This window comes from Sinohyriopsis cumingii, chromosome 2, assembly GCF_028554795.1.
Source record: "Sinohyriopsis cumingii isolate HCF-2022 chromosome 2, ASM2855479v2, whole genome shotgun sequence".
Taxonomy (NCBI): Eukaryota; Metazoa; Mollusca; class Bivalvia; order Unionida; family Unionidae; genus Sinohyriopsis; species Sinohyriopsis cumingii.
In genome coordinates, this window is record NC_142962.1 from 44,192,634 (window position 1) to 44,215,038 (window position 22,405).

Consider the following 22,405-nt stretch of genomic DNA (forward strand, 5'->3'; position numbering starts at 1 on the left):
AAAGTATGAACCTGGTCACTACCACATTGTATACATGCTAGATGAGTTAACTCCCTTTATATATGTTTGCTACTCTTGCTGATAAGGTTTAATCACTCTTCCAATATGGTTGCACTGCATAAAGCACAGGTAGGATCAAAGGCTAATTTAACCAAAACATAGGATGTGATAAGTTCCATAAAAATAATAATGTTTTAGACAGATTCTAGTAGCCATTTTCCTCTCAAAGATGCAACAAGCTTGAATAGGGTCACTCATGAAATTATTTTAGGAGTCACAGCTGACTTTTCCTTTTTGAAGCATTCTTAAGCCCCAAACCAGCAACTACTTTGTACAATTTTATTGTCTTTAGTCACTGATAATACTTATGTGGTCCATGTATTTTATTGTCTTTAGTCACTGATAATACTTATGTGGTTCATGTATTTTATTGTCTTTAGTCACTGATAATACTTATGTGGTCCATGCATTTTATTGTCTTTAGTCACTGATAATACTTATGTGGTCCATGTATTTTATTGTCTTTAGTCACTGATAATACTTATGTGGTTTATGTATTTTATTGTCTTTAGTCACTGATAATACTTATGTGGTTCATGTATTTTATTGTCTTTAGTCACTGATAATACTTATGTGGTTCATGTATTTTATTGTCTTTAGTCACTGATAATACTTATGTGGTTCATGTATTTTATTGTCTTTAGTCACTGATAATACTTATGTGGTCCGTGTCCTCAGTCTTGTTATTTTTAAATGTTTGAACACTTTTCTAAGTTGATGTCATATACTTACAAGGCAAGGTATTTGAAATGCTTGTGAATATTTTACAGATAACTGGGATATGACATGTCTTTGATTTATTGCAACTAGTCCCAACTGTCAGTAATTTTGTCAGTCAGAGTCTGTCTATATAAAGTGTGACAATGAATCTAAAACCACAGTAACAAGCTAAGGAACTTAATATTAGTTTTAATGGATTCTGCAGAAGGATGGAGGTCAAAACTTTTCGTTTTCTTCAAGCAAAATCTTTGATTAAGTAAAGGTGATCTCCAATTATTAGTAAAACTGATAACATTCTTCTAGATCGGCTGCATATTTCAAGCAAATAAAATGACTCAAAATGCATAAAGAAATTTTTTAATATGTTCAAATTATGCAAAACAATATAATACAAAGTATTTCCTGCACTATAATGTTCCCATGTAAGCAAAGTCTATGTTTTATGAAAGCACATTCAATCAATGTCAACTGTGCTATTGAGACAAGTTCCAGATGTCCTGTGCATGTTTGAAATGACAGTAGTTAGTCACTGTGAGAACAGTGACATCAAGTACACCTGTATCAACAATATGCACTCCAAACTGGTGTAGCTAATAATCTAGGTAAGTCATGATTAACATTTTGATAATTAAGAATGATTAGATGACTAAGAATGATATTTGTTTGAGCTTTGGAATATTAGAAAAATATCCAAAGAATTTTTTAAAACACAGTTTTAAATAAGAGCATAAAATTTATTAAATTCTTATCTAGAGCTCAGTTACATGATACATCATTTTTGCCAAGGATTTACATTTATCCATGAAGTGAAACATGACACTAAACAGGTGATATTTTAATACCCTATATATATGTGCTGCACCGTTCTTTAACATGCGTGTGATTTGATGAGCTCCAAGATCTTCTTTAAGATCAATTCTGTGGTTCTACATTTCTTTGAATCGTCGACACATGTAATTTTGTCCCGCCTCCTTGATGAGTCCAAACTGGGAGTAAAACATAACCCTGTCATCTTCACTCTCCAGTGACACCTTGTAACATCCTAGCTGCTGGCTCAATACCATCAAGGTATCCATCATTCTGTACACAAAAAAAGAACATCTGAATAGAGACCAAATGAATAAATATATTTTTTGATAACAAACATTTTAAAAAGTTTGGTATTTAGTATATAATGATTATGAAAAATACTAATTATGATATTGATATTATGACAATATTGATGATTATGACTGATGATTATGGCAATATTGATACTGAAATTGATGATTATGACATTATTGATTATGATAATATGATTATAACAATACTGATTATGATTTTTTATTATGACTATATTGATTATGACCGATGATTACAGCAATATTGATTATGACATTGATGATTATGACATTGATTATTATGACAATACTGATTATGACTACTGATTATGACATTGATGATTATGACAATATTGATTATGACATTGATGATTATGACAATATTGATTATAACATTGATGATATGACAATATTTATTATGACATTACAGATCATGACATTGATGATTAGGACAATACTGATTATGACTACGATGATTATGACAGTGATGATTGTGACAATACTGATTATGACAATACTGACTATGACTGATGATGTTGACAATATTATGACAATGATGGTTATGACAATAATGATTATGACCATGATGATGATAACAATGATGATTAAAACAATGATGATTATGACAATATTGATTATGACAATACTGATTATGACAATATTGATTATGACAATGATGGTTATGACAATAATGATTATAACCATGATGATTAAAACAATGATGATTATAACAATATTGATTATGACAATACTGATTATGACTGATGATGTTGACAATACTGATTATGACAATGACGATTATGACAATAATGATTATGACAATATTAGTTATAACAATGTCTCTGACTAAAAGACACTCATGCCTAAGCAACAACATGATGAAAAAATCCAGATATTTTCACATTTTCCCCAGCATTTTACCAAACAGTCCTGGGATCATTTCAAATGTGGGGAAATTGCTATGCTAACCAAAAACATACAGTACAGTAAATTGATGATTAAAGTTGCAGTGTCTGTATTTGTGTCATATTACTTGCTGAAATTCATATAATCTTTTTGAATTCCCAAAACAGAACATTTTTAAAAAATGTGATATTCAATCACATAATATCAATAATGAGGCAGATTAGTGCTAAATAGGCAGGGACCACCTGATCAATGATGCTGTTGTTTGTTTTCACACAAATAATCTATGTGCATCACTACTGAATCTGTCTTGAAAACAATGCATACCTTAGTGTGATCATTTTGAGATGAAATTGTGGTTTTATTTGTACATAAATAGCTCATGTTTGTTGCCAATGTATTTATGTTTTCTTATTTTCTCTATTGTTATATGTGCATATTTGGAAATCACCAAATGGACCAATGTAAATCTTAAAATTCCAGTGAGAATAAATCAGTCTGAGACTTGTTTATTCAACAAATAATATAAAAAAATTGTAAAAAAGCTAATTCATATGAGTTGAAAAGAATGTATAGATTTGAGTTTGCTCTGAACTTATGAAAACTTCATTCACTGCAGTTTCAGTGATGCTGTGAGGAATCGGCTGAAGTTGAGCATGGCTAGCCCCATGACTTCTAAAAAGGGGTTAGAACACATGCCATTCTGAGAGACTTCAATTGTTTCCATTCTTATAGAAGTCCCTGGAGATGCATTCAAAGAATTAACAGTCTCCAAGTTATCAATGACAAATTTAGTATCCTTACCCTAGTCCCAACATAGGGAACTTTAAAGCAAACAACCATCTATTTTCTTGAGTACATCTAAATGCATTTTTAGTCATGTCCAGTCATACTGTGTGAAAGATGTATGAAAAATGCTGACAAATAAACATAAAAGCTAAAGCACAACTTAACACAAAGCAAAACAGAGCCAGATATTTAGTTTATTATCACAGTGTGTATTTTTATTTGTAGGAGCTGAGATTTCATTGAGCGAGGTTTTGCTCACTGATTATTTCAAACTATGTGACATTTAATCTTACATAATAACTTTACTTGGATGGCCTGGCAGCATCGCTGCATTTTAACTGGTTCCATCAAAAAACAAGAATTTTACTTTGATAATTGGCTCTCTGACTTACAAACTGTACGCAATATATAGTGATGGGGGAGCACTGTTTATCGTTATTATAACTGACCTTTCAGTATATTAAAGTAAAATAAGCAAATTAGCCTTCTGATAGCAAAGGCAAATTCCTGGTTCCTGTAGTTACCAGTGCTCTCCACTCACAAACAATGCTCATGCCATCACCTAGTTGATGGAAAGTCCTCACAAGGAGTTCTTACAAAAACTTGAGGATAAGTACAAAAACTTGATGTGTAACATGGGTGAATATGCCATACAGGAAGTTTTCCCCGGAAAGGATCAATATGCCCCATAGGGTACGTTTTGCAGGTAGGGCATTTTTCCCTATAAAAGAAACAGTCAAAATAATGGGCAGATAATTCTACCATGCTCCATGTCAGTAGCATGTTAAACAAATGATTTGCAGTTAGACAAGGAATGCTGAATGCAATACTCAGAGAAACAAAAAATCTTGTACAAACAAGAAATATACTCTACTCCCTGTATAAAGGGGAAGCATGATCAAAGTTTAGGTGGTACAGCTGTTCATCATGTACAACATGCACTATCTGCACTGCTAAATTTGTACTAATTTGGATGCACCTAGTTTATTCATAAAGAGGCAAACAGCTAAACAATGATACATCAAAATCCATTACTACTCAATTCCGAAAGAAAACACCTGAAGTAATAAATCATCCACTGTTCTCTTCCTCTTTGCATAAAATTTACAGCAATGAAAAAGAAACATTATACAACATAATCAGTTAATGGTCTAAGTTCAGGGGTCTAAATAATGTGCTTGATGTCCTAGCTTTAATTATCTGAGCTGACATAGTGGTTTTCTTGTGTTATTCTAAGTTTTTCCACATACAAGATACACCTCATGTCCATGCAAGATCAGGATGAGAAAAACTAATCTGCTGTTTGATTGGAAAAAATACAGCAAATAAATCACTCTTCCCATCGATGATTTTCTTCATCAAGCGGTATGTCAACATTATTATGTGCAAGTTTAATGAATAATATATAATTATATTGTCTTTAATTAAACTGTACAAAAAACAGTGATTTTGGAAGAAAAAACGAATGGCAAATGGTAAATGAGGCCCAGAACAATTTGTAATAAGGACAAAGGACAGGATACTATCACATAATTTCTCTACCCGACACACGACAGGATACTATCATATAATTTCTCTACCCGACACACGACAGAATGCTGTCAGATAATTTATTTACCTGTTTACTAGAGGAGCTGACTGTAATGCCCATTTCAACCCAAATTAAAAGCACATTATATATTCCGGCAGAAAATTAAAACTTTCAGACTCTGTGAAATTCAGCCTTTTGTTATTGATACATCCCCATTAATAAATACCATAATCAACTTCCTTCCAGCTAAGACTATCCCATTCCTATGAACTGTGATAAGCATTAAATTGAAAGTGTTGCTAGTAAACAGCTGCCATTTTATTTACATTAATGTCTGCTGATGATAACAGACGTTTTCATCAAAATAAGTCTGTCATAATGTTCCTTTCACTGATGTACTGTTATAAAGACTTAATGTTTAGGTTTAAAAAAGATGTAATCAATTATTTGCTTCAACACATTGCTTTCTTTTTGCCAGTTACCCAGTTGTACGAAGCATGGTGCTGATAAAGTTGGTCTCTGGACAGGATTTTAATCGATGTGACTTGTAAAATTATTAAAATAACTGAATTCAAATAATAAAAATAAAATTGCTGAATGCTATATTTTTTCAAAATATATAGTTTATTGAAACTACTGCATCCTGTTTTTTAAAAGACAAATTACAGTTTTCTGGCTTGTCATCAGAGAGAGAGACCATAAATTCTGGCTTGCCATCAGAGAGAGAGAGAGAGAGAGAGAGAGCATGAATTCTGGCTTATCAGAGAGAGAGAGAGAGACCATGAATTCTGGCTTGTCATCAGAGAGAGAGAGAGAGACCATGAATTATTGCTGCATTTTAGTAACGACACTTTGATCATATTCTTGAAAACAGTTTTTCAAAATATGGAATTATCATGGAAATGACTAGAGTGCTGGAAGAGTAACATTTTATCTCAAGATGTTAAATACAATCAAGCTTTACTTGTCCTAAGGCTGTAGTCACAGCCATTCCAAAGCCATTGTCTAACTCGGATCCCATAAATTCTCTATTAACCATGGAATTCCTGCTGACCTTAGGTTATTTTTGTCCATTCCATCAACTAAGGAATCCCTACTGACATCAGGTTCTTTTTGTCCCGTCCATCAAACATGGAATTCCTGCTGACTTCAGGTTATTTTTATCCAGTCAATCAACCAAGGAATTTCATCTGACATTAGGTTACATTTGTCAAGTTCACAATATTTAAAGATTTAGTCACAAATGAAACCTAATTCAGATACACAAACATTTAGGATACAACTGTGTACCCGAGGTTACAAATACGTACCCAAGGATACCAATTTGTACCCGAGGACTAATAAATACTTACAACTTGACTAGCTGCTTTCCTCTGTATTGGTTATGTACAACTACATCCTCTATACGGCCCCTCTGAAAAAGATAAAATATTGTATACTGTGTAGAAAGAAATGATATCTTGTCAATGGTTATGCAACAGCTTGGACATTCAACAGATGGGATAAGCAATAGCAACAATATGTCATTTAAGTAAGTTCAAGACACTTTTTCCATATGCTATAAATAATATAAATGTTTGTGGTATATCTTGGAAGGACTATACCAGTCATTGATACTAATAATGTCTGTGCTATATCTTGGAAGAACTATACCAGTCACTGATCAAACCGGTGGCCACACAATGCATGCTTATTAACTATACCAGCCATTGAGCAAACTGGTAGCCACACAATGCATGCTTATTATTAATTCTGAGTAGTAGAAATATAACTCTTTATGTTTCAAAGTTTATTCTCTTTTGTTACCAAAATTAAATGATACACAGAATTATGAAAGCTGGTTAGGTATGCTGCAACTGACTGAATACCTCTAGTTGGCATGCAATTCTTAATGTATGAGAAAACCTAATGACAGATGCATCAATTTTTATCTCATTGAATATCTAATTTCTTTAAAATTGCTAAACACGATTTTTGGGGGGACAGTCATTATGGTTGAACATTGATAGGAAATGCAGTTTTTAACTTCTGTGTGCTTGAAATTGTATAACAAGTTCAGTTTTGCAGTATTGTAATGCTTTACTTTTAAAATCATCAGATTTTACAGTGGGACTGGTGCTTGACACTGCTCCTCATGTGAAAGTTATCTTTTTTCCCCTGTACAAATTAGTTGTAATAAATATACCCAAACCAACGAATAAGAATGTTATTTATATTGATAAAATTTAATGAAGACGAAAACATGGACACAAAATGAGGACATTTTAGATTGTGCCTATGTGACGTATCCTCTATCCACAATCTAACTTGAACTCGGCATGATGGTTTACTCATGCTAACTAAACAAGACAAACAGGTTCTTCCTTACACGGAAATACTGTTACAAAACAATCATAAAAATTAATATAAAAGAATGAGAATAGCACCAAAAAATCTAACAAACATTTAACAATGAACAAGAACAGCCAGTACCAACAGCAGGTGGAAAATATATATTCCTTGAATGTCGTTAGAAAATCTCTTCCAAACAATTTTCAAGCAAAATGCTAAGTAACTTAAATCCTTTGCCAATTTATGACTAGAAAGGCAATGTTTCCATCTGTCTTGAGCAACATTTGATAGAGAAACAGTTTTTTCAAGAGCTGTAACAGTCATGAATAATACAGCTACACCCTATTCATCTGTCATTCTTCCAATAGATATGCTTTGTGTCTGATGTAACACTTTAATAAATAATACATATACACCTTTTCATCTGTTATTTTTCCAATCCATATGCTTTGTGTATGATGTAACACTTTCATAAATAATACATCTACACCCTATTCATCTGTCATTGTTCCAATATATGATTTGTGTATAATGTAACACTTTCATAAATAATACATCTAGACCCTATTCTTCTGTCATTCTTTCAATCCATATTCTTTGTGTATGATGTTCCAAAACATATTCTTTGTGTATGATGTAACACTTTCATAAATAATACATCTACACCCTATTCATCTGTCATTCTTCCAATCCTTATGTTTTGTGTATGATGTAATACTTTCATAAATAATACAGCTACACCCTATTCATCTGTCATTCTTCCAATCCATATTCTTTGTGTATGATGTTCCAATACATATACTTTGTGTAAGACATAACACTTTCATAAATAACACATCTACACCCTATTCATCTGTCATTCTTCCAATCCATGTTCTTTGTGTATGATGTTCCCATACATATGCTTCGTGTATGATGTAACTTTCATAAATGATACATCTACACCCTATTCATCTGTCATTCTTCCAATCCATATGTTTTGTGTCTGATGTAACACTTTCATAAATAATACATCTGCACCATATTCATCTGTCATTCTTCCAATCCATATGTTTTGTGTCTGATGTAACACTTTCATAAATAATACATCTGCACCTATTCATCTGTCATTTTTCCAGTCCATATGCCTTGTCTATAATGTAACAATTTCATAAATAATAAATCTACACCTATTCATCTGTCATTTTTCCAATCCATATGCTTTGTGTCTGATATAACACTTTCATAAATAATAAATCTACACCAACGTTCCCTCTAAGCGAATGGTATATGTGCGCACTATGTGTGCTGCACTGTGCAAGCATTACGATAATTTTATCATTAATGTTGGATTGAATATTTGGTAATTTTGATCTGCTGCGCGGAGAACAATTCAGCTGTGCAGGGATATCTAAGCAGCTGCGCGAGCGTGCGCAGCTTAGAGGGAACGTTGATCTACACCCTATTCATCTGTCATTCTTCCAATCCATATGTCTTGTGTCTGATGTAACACTTTCATAAATAATACATATACACCTATTCATCTGTCATTTTTCCAATCCATATGCTTTATGTATGATGTAATACTTTCATAAATAATACATCTGCACCTATTCATCTGTCATTTTTCCAGTCCATATGCCTTGTGTATGATGTAACAATTTCATATATAATACATCTACAATTCGTATGCTTTGTGTATGATGTAACACTTTCATAAATAATACATCTACACCCTTTTCATCTGTCATTTTTCCAATCCATATGCTTTGTGTCTGATATAACACTTTCATAAATAATACATCTACACCCTATTCTTCTGTCATTTTTCCAATCCATATGCTTAGTGTATGATGTAACACTTTCATAAATAACACATCTACACCCTATTCATCTGTCATTCTTCCAATCCATATTCTTTGTTTATGATGTTCCAATACATATGCTTTGTGTATGATATAACACTTTCATAAATAATACATCTACACCCTATCCATCTGTCACTCTTCCAATCCATATTCTTTGTGTATGATGTTCCAATACATATGCTTTGGGTATGAGGTAACACTTTCATAAATAATACATCTACACCCTATTCATCTGTCATTCTTCCAATTCATATGCTTTGTGTATAATGTAACACTTTCATAAATAATACATCTACACCCTATTCATCTGTCATTCTTCCAATCATTATGCTTTGTGTATGATGAAACACTTTCATAAATAATACATCTATACCCTATTCATCTGTCATTCTTCCAATCCATATTCTTTGTGTATGATGTTCCAATACATATGCTTTGTGTATGATGTAACACTTTCATAAATAATACATCTACACCCTATTCATCTGTCATTGTTCCAATATATGATTTGTGTATAATGTAACACTTTCATAAATAATACATCTAGACCCTATTCTTCTGTCATTCTTTCAATCCATATTCTTTGTGTATGATGTTCCAAAATATATGCTTTGTGTATGATGTAACACTTTCATAAATAATACATCTACACCCTATTCATCTGTCATTCTTCCAATCCTTATGTTTTGTGTATGATGTAACACTTTCATAAATAATACAGCTACACCCTATTCATCTGTCATTCTTCCAATCATTATGCTTTGTGTATGATGAAACAGTCATAAATAATACATCTACACCCTATTCATCTGTCATTCTTCCAATCCATATGTTTTGTGTCTGATGTAACACTTTCATAATACATCTGCACCTATGCATCTGTCATTTTTCCACTCCATATGCCTTGTGTATAATGTAACAATTTTCATAAATAATACATCTGTCATTTTCCAATACATATGCTTTGTGTATGATGTAACACTTTCATAAATAATAAATCTACACCTATTCATCTGTCATTTTCCAATCCATATGCTTTGTGTCTGATATAACACTTTCATAAATAATACATCTACACCCTATTCATCTGTCATTCTTCCAATCCACATGTTTTGTGTATGATGTAACACTTTCATAAATAATACATCTGCACCTATTCATCTGTCATTTTTCCAGTCCATATGCCTTGTGTATAATGTAACAATTTCATAAATAATAAATCTACACCTATTCGTCTGTCATTTTTCCAATCCATATGCTTTGTGTCTGATATAACACTTTCATAAATAATACATCTACACCCTATTCATCTGTCATTCTTCCAATCCATATGCTTTGTGTATGATGTTCCAATACATATGCTTTGTGTATGATGTAACACTTTCATAAATAATTCATCTACACCCTATTCATCCGTCATTCTTCCAATCCATATTCTTTGTTTATGATGTTCCAATACATATGCTTTGTGTATGATGTAACACTTTCATAAATAATTCATCTACACCCTATTAATCTGTCATTCTTCCAACCCATATTCTTTGTTTATGATGTTCCAATACATATGCTTTGTGTATGATGTAACACTTTCATAAATAATTCATCTACACCCTATTCATCCATCATTCTTCCAATCCATATTCTTTGTTTATGATGTTCCAATACATATGCTTTGTGTATGATGTAACACTTTCATAAATAATACATCTACACCCTATTCATCTGTCATTCTTCCAATCCATATTCTTTGTGTATGATGTTCCAATACATATGCTTTGTGTATGAGGTAACACTTTCATAAATAATACATCTATACCCTATTCATCTGTCATTCTTCCAATCGATATGTTTTGTGTATGATGTAACACTTTCATAAATAATACAGCTACACCCTATTCATCTGTCATTCTTCCAATTCATATTCTTTGTGTCTGATGTAACACGTTCATAAATAATACATCTACACCTATTCATCTGTCATTTTTCCAATCCATATGCTTTATGTATGATGTAACACTTTCATAAATAATATATCTACACCTATTCATCTGTCCTTCTTCCAATCTATATACTTTGTGTATAACACTTTCATAAATAATACAGCTACACCCTATTCATCTGTCATTCTTCCAATCCATGTTTTGTGTCTGATGTAACACTTTCATAAATAATACATCTACACCTATTCATCTGTCATTTTTCCAATCCATATGCTTTGTGGACGATGTAGCACTTTCACAAATAGGTAAAACACTAATGTTGTAAAATAAACAGCTTGATTATGACAAAATCAGCCTTTTGTTGAGTTTCTATTAATATTTCTGAATGTAATATTCTCAAATAATATTCTTAAATAATAAAACTACACCTATTCATCTGCCATTTTTCCAATCCATATGCTTTGTGTCTGATGTAACACTTTCATAAATAGGTAAAACACTAATGTTGTAAAATAAACAGCTTGATTATGACAAAATTGGCCTTTTGTCAAGTTTCTATCAATATTTCTGAATGTAATATTCTCAAATGAAACCTATTTACATAACTGAGATAAATTCTAAGAAAAACAATTGGTGATTTCTTTTTACAAACTTTTACCATGAATTACAATATACACTGATCATTCCCACTTGAGGTGAAACGGTAGAACTGAAACATTTTGGCATAAATTTGTTCTGATTTTGGAATGTAAGTTATGATGCCGTGTTGTGTCAAAGACATGGTAACGGATAATTTGTAAGTTGACGTCTTTCATTTGTTTTGAGAATGTGAAATTTTATGATTTCTAAGTATCTGTACTGTACAAACCAGTCAAATGTAAAATGTAGGTCAAAGTGACGTTATTTTGAATTAAAAATGTGGTGCAAACAGAAATATATTCAATCACCTAGGCTAAACATGAACAATTCTTCAGATATAAACTTAAAAGACACAATCTGAAGTCACTGAAGCATGAAATATAGGTCACAGTGCTCATTTTTGTGACATTTATTAGTTTAGTATTTGCATTTAGCATAGGTTTATTGCACACTGCATCCCTTCACCAATGTTCTTGAATCTAGCTAAAAGAGCAAATATATACAGGATGCAAAACTAGTTGGTCAGAAGCTAAATGCAAAAAAACATAACCAAAGCATGCTGTTACGACTAGAGACTTAAATTAAGCAACAAAACAAGTGAAACCCAAAAAGCATTCAATTTTCCAAAATATAAATTGATTTCCCTACAATAAAAAATCAAACAAAGTGAAAGAATTAAAAATAATTTAGGGTGTGAATTCCTAGAATATTATCCTAAAATGTACTAACATTAATGTGGAAACCATCCACAGTATTCCAAATGAGGGTTCTAAGGTGCTTATGTGCTAACATGCTAGCCCAATATAAAAAATCATGGCTCTAAATCCAAAAGTACATACTTCAAGGAAAATTCCACGGAAGCAGAATATCACATAAGTCATTGAATATTTAACATAATCAAGCAGGTGCTGTCTGTTTTAGAATAAATATTTTTCATTCTACTAATCCTAGTCCAACAATTATAAATAAATCACGATTTCCTCACTCTTATAATGTTGGCATATGACTTCAGGGATGGCGCTTGCATTAATAAATTTGTTGCCAAAAAATCTGCAACTTCAATATTTGTCACCAGTTTTTAAAAAAATGTTGCCATTTTCACAATACAGTACCACCCATTTATCTCAATATCCCTGTTACCAAGGAAATATTCTTGACTTATGTGGATGTAGAGGTAAGTGGGGGAGGACTACACAAATCAAATTTTGCACACAAATGAAATTTGCAAGAGGTGGCCTGAAGTCAGCAAGTAGGACTTACACTGAGAGAAAATAAACAAATTGAAATTTTGATTTATTAAAGACAAAACTGATCTGAAATACACGTGTATGGACAACTTACAACTGTGTAGAAGAACCCATAATGTGTAAAGTACTGTACACGTATATGAAAAATCCATAAAGTCAAGTATGGAACACATGTTAGAAAATTTATGTCATTCACATCATGTTAGAAAGCACAAATAACAACTTGTAAGTAAAAAAAAATTTTAGTCCTCGTTTGATCTATCCCATCGTCAACATACATGTGTCGTAAAAACTATTCAATAAGATATTCATCGTTACCAGTAGCACATGGCTTTATAATTGTTTAAGTACCACATGGCCTAGTTTTGGTCAGCTGGAGACAGGTAACATGCTGTCGAGGATACCAAGGGTATGAGGCTGACCTTGGCAATCAGCCTTGATTTATGAGTGAGATTTTACGTGTACTGTACACCAACTTTTACTGTAACACAAGCCAGCCACTGAACTTAAAGAATTAAAATATAAATGTAATAAACCCAAATAACTTAAAATATATTATAAATTAATATATAATACAGATATCTGTAACAAAGTCAAAATTAGAAATAAAGGTCACAATGACTTTATTTTGTGGCAAGGTTGTGATACTAACAGAGATACATGCATTTATATAATCTGATGATTCGATCATGAACAGTGCTTAATACATAAACTTAAAGTTAAAAATATAACCAAAGTCAGTGAAGTATGGAATATATATCAGTGATATACTTTTGCAGTGAGCGAGTAGTACTCATCAAGATGTGTCCCTTCATCAAGTTTCATGTCTTTAGGTATAACAGTATTTATACAGTGTGCAAAAACCTAATCTAGACATGAAAACTTAGCCAAGAAGGTGCAACATATATACATGTACAAATTTAGAACCCCAGTTCCCACCCTGAAGCAAGTTGCTATGAAACCTACTCCAAACTGCTGCTTGTGACCTAGGAAAATAGAATGGTTGACACTCAGTGAAGGTGTATATTAGTATATTCTTTTATCAGTGTGGATGCTAGGGGTTGTACCTAGAGTAGTTTATGCATGCACTTCCCTAATACCAGGGAAAAATACTGTAAACATCAATGACTTACAGATGAGCATTTCCGTATAAATTTCTGCTCAATAACCAACGTTCCTGATCCTATCACCTGCTTTGTCATTGTGTCTTCGATGACAACAATATAGTAACTATCTGGACATGCCTCCATTGCATTGAACCGAGCTGAAAGAAGAAACAAAGTATATTGCTACTTTTCTATATTTATGTCAAAATGCATCACAGCAAATGAGCTTGAAAACAAGTTTACAAGTGTAAACTACACCCCAATCTACATCCCATAATATGCCAGCTGATATGGATCTACACTATACAAAAATGTACAAGTATATACTGGGCACTACATTACATATGCCAGCAGACCAGGATCTAAATCAGAGCAAATGAGTTATACAACAAATTCACGAAAGTATACTTTGAACCCAGCATCCCATAATATAAACTGATCACAGCAATGTGTGCTGCTATACAAAATACCTACAAGAGTGTGCAGTACACCCAACTACATCTCATAATATGCAGGGTCTACGTTTTTCATTCCAGGGTCACAGTATGTGAGTTATACAAATAGTACACAATCTCATTATCTTATATTGTACATCCCATAATATAATACAGGAAGAAAAGTATTCAAAACAGCTGGTTAATTGATGATTGGCTTACCTTCAAATTCTTCTCTGGATACATCTCCTACTTTTGTCATCTGGGACAACAGTGACATATATCCTATGGAATACACAAATATACTGATCAGATATGCTTTGTCAGTTGGGACAACAGTGACATATATCATATGGAATACACAAATATGCTTATCAGATATGCTTTGTCAGTTGGGACAACAGTGACATATCCTATGGAATACACAAATATACTCATCAGATATGCTTTGTCAGTTGGGACAACAGTGACATATCCTATGGAATACACAAATATACTCATTAGATATGCTTTGTCAGTTGGGACAACAGTGACATATATCCTATGGAATACACAAATATACTCATCAGATCTGCGTTGTCAGTTGGGACAACAGTGACATATCCTATGGAATACACAAATATACTCATCAGATATGCTTTGTCAGTTGGGACAACAGTGACATATCCTATGGAATATACAAATATACTGATCAGATATGCTTTGTCAGTTGGGACAACAGTGACATATATCCTATGGAAGACACAAATATACTCATTAGATATGCAGTAAGTAAACATACAAATGGCAATTTTTAGCTAAATTCAGCAATAACCAATGTGATACTACTGTTATGTATATTTAATTTGCATTGTTTGTTAGGTATTTTTTAGGTATTTTAAATTTCATTATATGCACTTTTAATGTAACATTGCATGTTGGACTTAACACTGTCCAAATCAAGTTTATTTTCTACTTGCCCTGAATTATTGATTTTTTATATATTTTGTTCTCTAAATAACTAATACAAAGCTAAAATATTATCTATGGGTAAGGGTTTAATATCAGGATCATTATTAACAGAAGTAAATATCTTTATTTTAGTCTGGGTCTAGGTTATTGGAATTCCCCTACAATTTACTCGGTGTATCTGACATAGTCCAGGTTATATATTAATAATTTTAGTAACTTTCTAATTATAACTAACATTTTATTTTGTAAACATTAAAAACTTTCTACAAGGTTATTTTCCATTAGGTAAAGGACTTTTTTTTAGAAATTTTAATTGTGACCTGAGGTTCAAGTAGGAGTCTACATAATCTTATTACTGGAAAAATTATTCATCGATGCTTAAGATAAAGCTGACAAAATCTGTATTATTGTTGTGCCAAGTACACCACTCCCTTGATAACTTGCGAACCCACTTGTAATGTGGGGTTGGGCATGAATCCCATTTTTTTAAACAGAAAACCTCACCTAAAAATAATCCCTGTTCGTTGAACTTGAAGAAAATCATGATCAAAATTGGTAACTGAAACTCTGATATATCGCTTGTTTTATAATTGTTTAAATAATATAATCAAACTACCTTAAATTAACCTACTCAGTCATAAATGTCATCAAAGATAGCAAGACAACCAAGTGAAATGATTACTTCGTAAAATAAAAAGCTTCTTTCACAGATACAAATCATTGTGGAAAAACAATTTTCAACCAGTTTAATGACTGAATACTTGTTTTATAATCGTGTTGAGAATCATTATTAATAAAGTGCTTTTTATAACAGAGTTATTCTTTATTCTTATAAATTACATTTATTTTAAACTGCACAACATCTGAAAGATCATTAACATTATTCCAACTGGATTCAACAACCATCATGTGTGTGTGAAAGCATTTGTGCATTATGTCACTGCTTATTGTTGTTGTTGATCAGTCTGGTTCATTGCTTGGTATGTGGTAACTGAGTTTAAAACAGGGAGTCATGAAGAAGGGAACCAAACTAACTTTTGATATGTCACCAAACAAGATTACTTTTTTCAAAAACTAGCATAATTTACTTTGTGAAACAAAATTATACATTGAAGCTCAATTTTTGTATTGTTCAATTAGTAAAATATTGATACCGTCATTTCATTGCAAGTAATAGTGACACTGCTTCTTATCCTTGAGGAATTCTTTGAAAATCCCGGTGAAACATTGAGAAAACCATGTTATCTGTTGAATTTTAAAAAACTTATTTCCCTCACTCTTTTCTGTTACTTATGTTATGAGTCTATGCACTTAAAATAAGGAACAGAAAAGAATGAAGACAATAAGCTTTGTAAAATTTAACAAATAATTTATTTCCCTAGAATACAAAGTGAAAAATGAGAAATGAACTTACGGTATTGTGAATTAAATCCAAAAATAATCCAAGAATTAAAGACACAAGTCCTTGTAATAAAAAGTCCTCAATAAAACTCAGTTCAAGTCCCAAAGAGATCCAAAATTGAAGATGATGACGTGTCTGTTATGGCCTGCGAAGTGCTGATGTGTCAACCATCTCTTGTTGAATCACAGAAATATTATTCCAGGTATGAATTCAGTATAAACTCCAGTGAATGTCTTTATCCAAGAATTTTGTCAGAGCACTTTTGTATTTACAGAGGAAACAATCACTTGAATTCAATAGTTTTAAGAAAATAAAATTCACCCCAAAACTGGTCACAGCATAATACTTAAATGTGCTAGATGTTAAAGCACGACTAGCAAAATTCTCACAGTCATAAGATAATATAGTTCTCTGCTTGACCTCAGGTCACAATTATCCTTTTCTAAAAACAGCCATTACCTAATGGAAAATAACCTTCTAAAATGATCTAATAAGCTTTGTTTATTACAACACAATAGCCTACAAAATTCACTTAGGAATCTCCAAAAACCTGACTCTGATCAACATATTACTCCTTTGTTTACCTGAATAATAATCCCGATAATAAGCTAATACACACAGAAAATAATGAAGCTATTATTAGTTGTTTACATAAATGAAATAAACAAAAAAGTTTTTTTAAAAAGACAATCAAGCCAAGCAGAAATGAACTCAACTTTGGACAAGGTCAAGTCCTGCATACAATGTTACATTACAATAACATGTAATGAAATAAAAAAAATAATTAAAACTAACAGACAAACAATTAAATTAAATATACATAACACTTATTTGAAGAGTACATTCTTGTAACACTGGGTCCCTGTGCAGATTCCAGTTTGCCAAAATAAGAAACTGGCAAAAATGCAAGTAATCTGCTTGGGATAATCAAATCCATATAAAAAGTCCCCAACAGAGAAAAAAAAAAAGTCAGCTGACATGGTCATTGTTCTCAACAGGGACAGGATGTTGACTAATCGTCTTTGTGAGGAAATTCATTCCCATGCAGAGATGGGATAAGCTCCAATTTATATAGGTTGGGTAGAAGATCCAGCCTGGTCACTATGGGCCAACAACAAGGCATATCTAGACTGAAGGACTCTAGAAGGCCATTGTGGACCAAGGATTATAGATAAAGGACTTGGATACATAGCGACCTTAAATGGGCTGAGCAACCTTACAAAACTGCAACCCTCTGATGAAGAAAGTGTACCTCTTCCTTTAATTACACCTGATTCAACTGGTGGAAGAACATGAGGGACTGAACTAGAGAAGGGAGATTTTAAAATGAAAGCTGGCCACTACCATTATCATAGAAAGGACCCAGCCATTTATGGTTATGCCATAGCCAGCCTCTGAAAGGAGGGAGTGAGTCTCTAGGGATGTCCACCTGTGTCCTTAGAAGGCGAGTTCTTAAATGAGGCTGTTGCTTTGACTGGGCTGCATGGCTTTAAAGAACTTCACTGATGGGCCCTATGGCCATTCAGGATGAATTAATTTCTTGGCTGATTTTATAGACCAGAAGCACATCTGAACTGCTGGTTTCTGAGATAATGAACCAAGGCGGGGATAGCCTTGCAAAGACAATCTCTGCTTCCAGTGGAGCAGCCCTAAGAAGGTTCTTACAGTGTCCAGAGCAAAATCCATGTGGAGGTGGAAAAGTTCCACTGATAAGGCATGGTCAAGGATAAAATATGCCAAGATGTTTTTGCCACTGCTTCAAACAAATGATGATGGGCAATTGGCAACAGAGATTCCATGCTTGGTAGGTAGAATGATGTCTCTGAAGAGAGGTCAGTATGGAGGCTAATGTTTCTAGTGCTCTAGCCTTTTATCTTAAAGTTTCCAGTGTTTATACTGGAAGGCAGGCTGATGTACTATTGAAATATTCACTTGAGTCACTTCAGCATCCAAGGAAGGAGGTTTCATTGGCCAAGAAATGGTTATGAACCATATAGCTTGATGCAGAGACCAAGGGTCTCAATGTGGGGATGGAGGGGAGCAGACACCCCCTTATGGTTTTAATCAAACTCCTGGCCCTTACTAAACCTTTCAGCAAGCACCTTAACTGTAACTGAGTGATGAACAACAACAGATCTGGCTGATGGTTAGCCCCAGAAATTTTCTCCAAACTGAAAAGATTTTTAGTGTTACCTAAGTATGATGGCATGGGGTGTCATGGAATAAGACAAAAAAATAACTTGGTAATGCATTTGAACAATCTTGTGCAATTGATTTCGTAGATGCATACAGCATTATCTAGGGTAGTTTTCCTTTATTTCTGTTCATCTAATGGTGAAAGAGTAATACACGTATCTCATCGTAGGTCGCTTGCAGCGAGATGCCCATATATCACTATGTGCACTGGTACTTTACCTCTGGTTTTGCATACTTATTTTTAGTATTTATAGGTGACATATTGTCATATATAGGCACAGTGATTGTCTGGATCATGTCAGGGAGTGTCTATACTAGATGACGTATTGCAGCCATAGGGTAAGTAGTAGATCAAATAGAAATCAAATTTGTAATTGTATCTGTATTTTAAATGCCGCATACTGATAAACTGTTTTTTTTATCTATCATTCTTGTAGTTTAAAACTCTTGACAATTGTACAGTATTTAGGTATAGAAAATTAATGATTTAATGTAATTAATTAATGATGGCTTTATATTGACTTAGAAAATAGAGAGTAGCATATATTTCATGGATGGTTTTTATTTTCTGCAGTTTATACATGTATTTCTATATGTTGGTCATGATTTAAGAGATGTTCATATTTTAGGAACAGAAATACATGTATTTATTCAATGTATTACGATGGCCAGTTTGGTCTATTTATAGCTGAACAGGCTGGAGGGGCTAGAAAAAGCTGAAAGGGCTGGAAGGACTGAATGGGCTAGAAAATATTTTCCCTATTCAACAGAAAAGTATGAAACATAAGGTCATAAATCCATGATATGGATCATCAGAAGGTGAAGAGAAAAACTCGTTCATATTTTCCCATATAAATGCTTAGATGGAGCATGTTTTTACAAAATATCCATATATGAATATCAATGCTTATTATTTTATCATGTGCACAATACACTGTATGTAAATGCGCATTAAGTAGATGGGAACAAGGAGGATCCCTGGCCAAGTCATACCAGAGACGTACAAAAATGGTACTAACAGCTGCCTCGTTTGGCGTTCAGCATTAAGAGGATAGTGTTAGGACTGGTCAGCCCGGTGTCAGGATAATGTGACTGGGTGGGACATCATGCTACATGTCTGCAGCATGATGCCCCAGTACTAGACATCACTATAAACTTCCACACTACAGACATTGTAGCAATACGACTGAAAAATTGTTAAAGCTATGTTAAAAATCAAAACCACGTCACAGACCCTGGGATGAATGTATGTGTAAAGTTTCAAGGCATTCCTCCAAGTAGTTTAGGAGAAGTGCTGATAACAAACTTGTGTTAACAAAAGGACAGATGATAGACAAAAGACCATCCCATAAAAAACAGTAGCCAGGAAGAAGAAAAAAAAGAATCATACCAAGTGACAAATTTTTACTCAGATTACTGCTATGACCTGTTTTCCAGGCAAGCAAGATTTATTAACTTATGATTGCAATATTTCAAAATAAAAATTATGGGGATGCCAATGAAAATTGGTGCTGCTAAGGTGACCCAAAGTAATTTAGCAGAATCATCCCTGAAACTCCCAGAACAGATCAAGCAGGTGGTTAGGCTGCCCAGCTCTAATACTTTAAAATTCCAATCGATGTACCTTTATCATAGTCACCCCTGCATAGTGGCCTCATACAGAGTCCTTCCCCTGGGTCCTGCACCGACACAGCTGGGTTGTACTGTGTTGTACTTTTGGAAAAATCCAAGTTATGCAGGATTGTATGGTCAAAGATTGGTTTATTTTCATTTCCAATCTGTAAGGTAAAATGACAACATAACCAATTAATTCTTGTGCTTAAAAGCTTAACATATGATCAACCTAGAATCATTCTTCAGAATAAAGAATTAAGACAACCAAATAAATCAGCCTTTCTATCTTTCTGGTTAATTAATGAAAATCAGACCTAAAACTCAACGTGGATTAAATTTATATTATGTATGCAATTTTCTTTAACATAAATTATAACTCAAAGTAAATAGCAAAATCTAAGTTGTTAAAATCTATTATTTTTAAAATATTTTTTAATGAAAATATTCACATATGTCTAAAACAATAGTCCAGCCTTTCATAATTCAGCCACATATGTGTCTGCTAAAACTATATCCAATTTGTGAGAATCACAGGTATAGAAGAGGTAACAGTTAATGAGCATCCAGACAAGGAACACCACCTTGGTAAAGTCACAATGGCTCCTATCATTGCTTACAATTTACTTGTCATACATAGACTATACAACAGTACATGTATGAGAGGTAAATTGTAAGCAACGATACGAGCCCATGTGGGTAAAGTTATCGGTACTATTAAAACTGTACAAGGGTGCTTCAATATACAATAAATAATAGTGTACCTGTCCAGGTTCCATAACTTAAAAACGTTTTAAATATTTTCGGGCTAAATGTTAAGTTACTTAAAGTTGTAAGATGACTGCTCTTTAACCCAAAAGCCGAAATCAGTCCACGTCGGTAAGCGGCCGTTCAAAATATAAACTGTATTAGGGTCAACAGAGATGAAGAGTGCAAACTTCCGGAGGTGTGTTCACTGTCAAACACTCGACACTTGAGGAAGCCGCCATGACAGTTGACTGCTTCGCAGACTTTGTAAAAGAATATATTCCACTTTTTGAAAATTGTAAACCAATCTGCTTATGGAAATAATAAAGCTGAAGCGAGAAAACTGTTTTCTCTTTTGTCGTACATGCCCTGACGGGCGAAAAAGACGTTAATCCAAATAGTCAGTCTGTTTTCTCTCAATGATTCGGAAGAAAGCTTAGCAAATATACTTGGTGGAACAAATAATTCAAAATAATTATATATTCTAAATTTGTATTATAACACTGATTTATAGTATTTGTGAACTACGAATACATCTTCCCAATGAGAAGAAATTGCTGTTGAAATAACGCAGATTAAATGTATCGATACGTTTTAAATCAGCAGTACCACTGACTTTATTTTAGTCATTTGTCAATCTTGTGACACATTGACCAAAATTTAAATGATTCAGCATAGAGTTGTTGAGTGTATTTTACTAAAGCTGTAGTAGAACTTATATGAATTCACTGTCTCGAACTGCCCGTTTTACTTCTAAACTGTTAAATAGACCAGACCCTGAACATTTCAAGGCTGGTCTACAATCACTTCAACCTCCCAATCTAATAGAATAACAAGAACTGAATGGG

General features: G+C 33.1%; 1 protein-coding gene across 1 annotated transcript; it reads right to left on the bottom strand.

Moving 5' to 3' along the window:
• Positions 1-1,121: 1,121 nt before the first annotated feature.
• On the bottom strand, positions 1,122-21,816 carry LOC149804740 (glucosamine 6-phosphate N-acetyltransferase-like). Its single transcript, XM_089943756.1, has 6 exons — positions 21,575-21,816; positions 20,824-20,977; positions 14,873-14,935; positions 14,244-14,374; positions 6,459-6,520; positions 1,122-1,860 (listed from the first exon to the last, which is right to left on the bottom strand). The coding sequence occupies exons 1-6, from the start codon at positions 21,587-21,589 to the stop codon at positions 1,707-1,709; spliced, it is 579 nt and encodes a 192-aa protein (XP_089799882.1). The 5' UTR covers positions 21,590-21,816; the 3' UTR covers positions 1,122-1,706.
• Positions 21,817-22,405: the final 589 nt, after the last annotated feature.

What these genes read in the sequence shown, in the direction of transcription:
- LOC149804740 (XM_089943756.1), bottom strand. An exon ending in ATCCAGAGAAGAATTTGAAG is followed by an intron (nt 14,375 to 14,872) that starts GTAAGCCAATCA and finishes TTCTTCTTTCAG; the next exon opens with CTCGGTTCAATGCAATGGAG. An exon ending in GGAAAGCAGCTAGTCAAGTT is followed by an intron (nt 1,861 to 6,458) that starts GTAAGTATTTAT and finishes TTTTGTGTACAG; the next exon opens with AATGATGGATACCTTGATGG.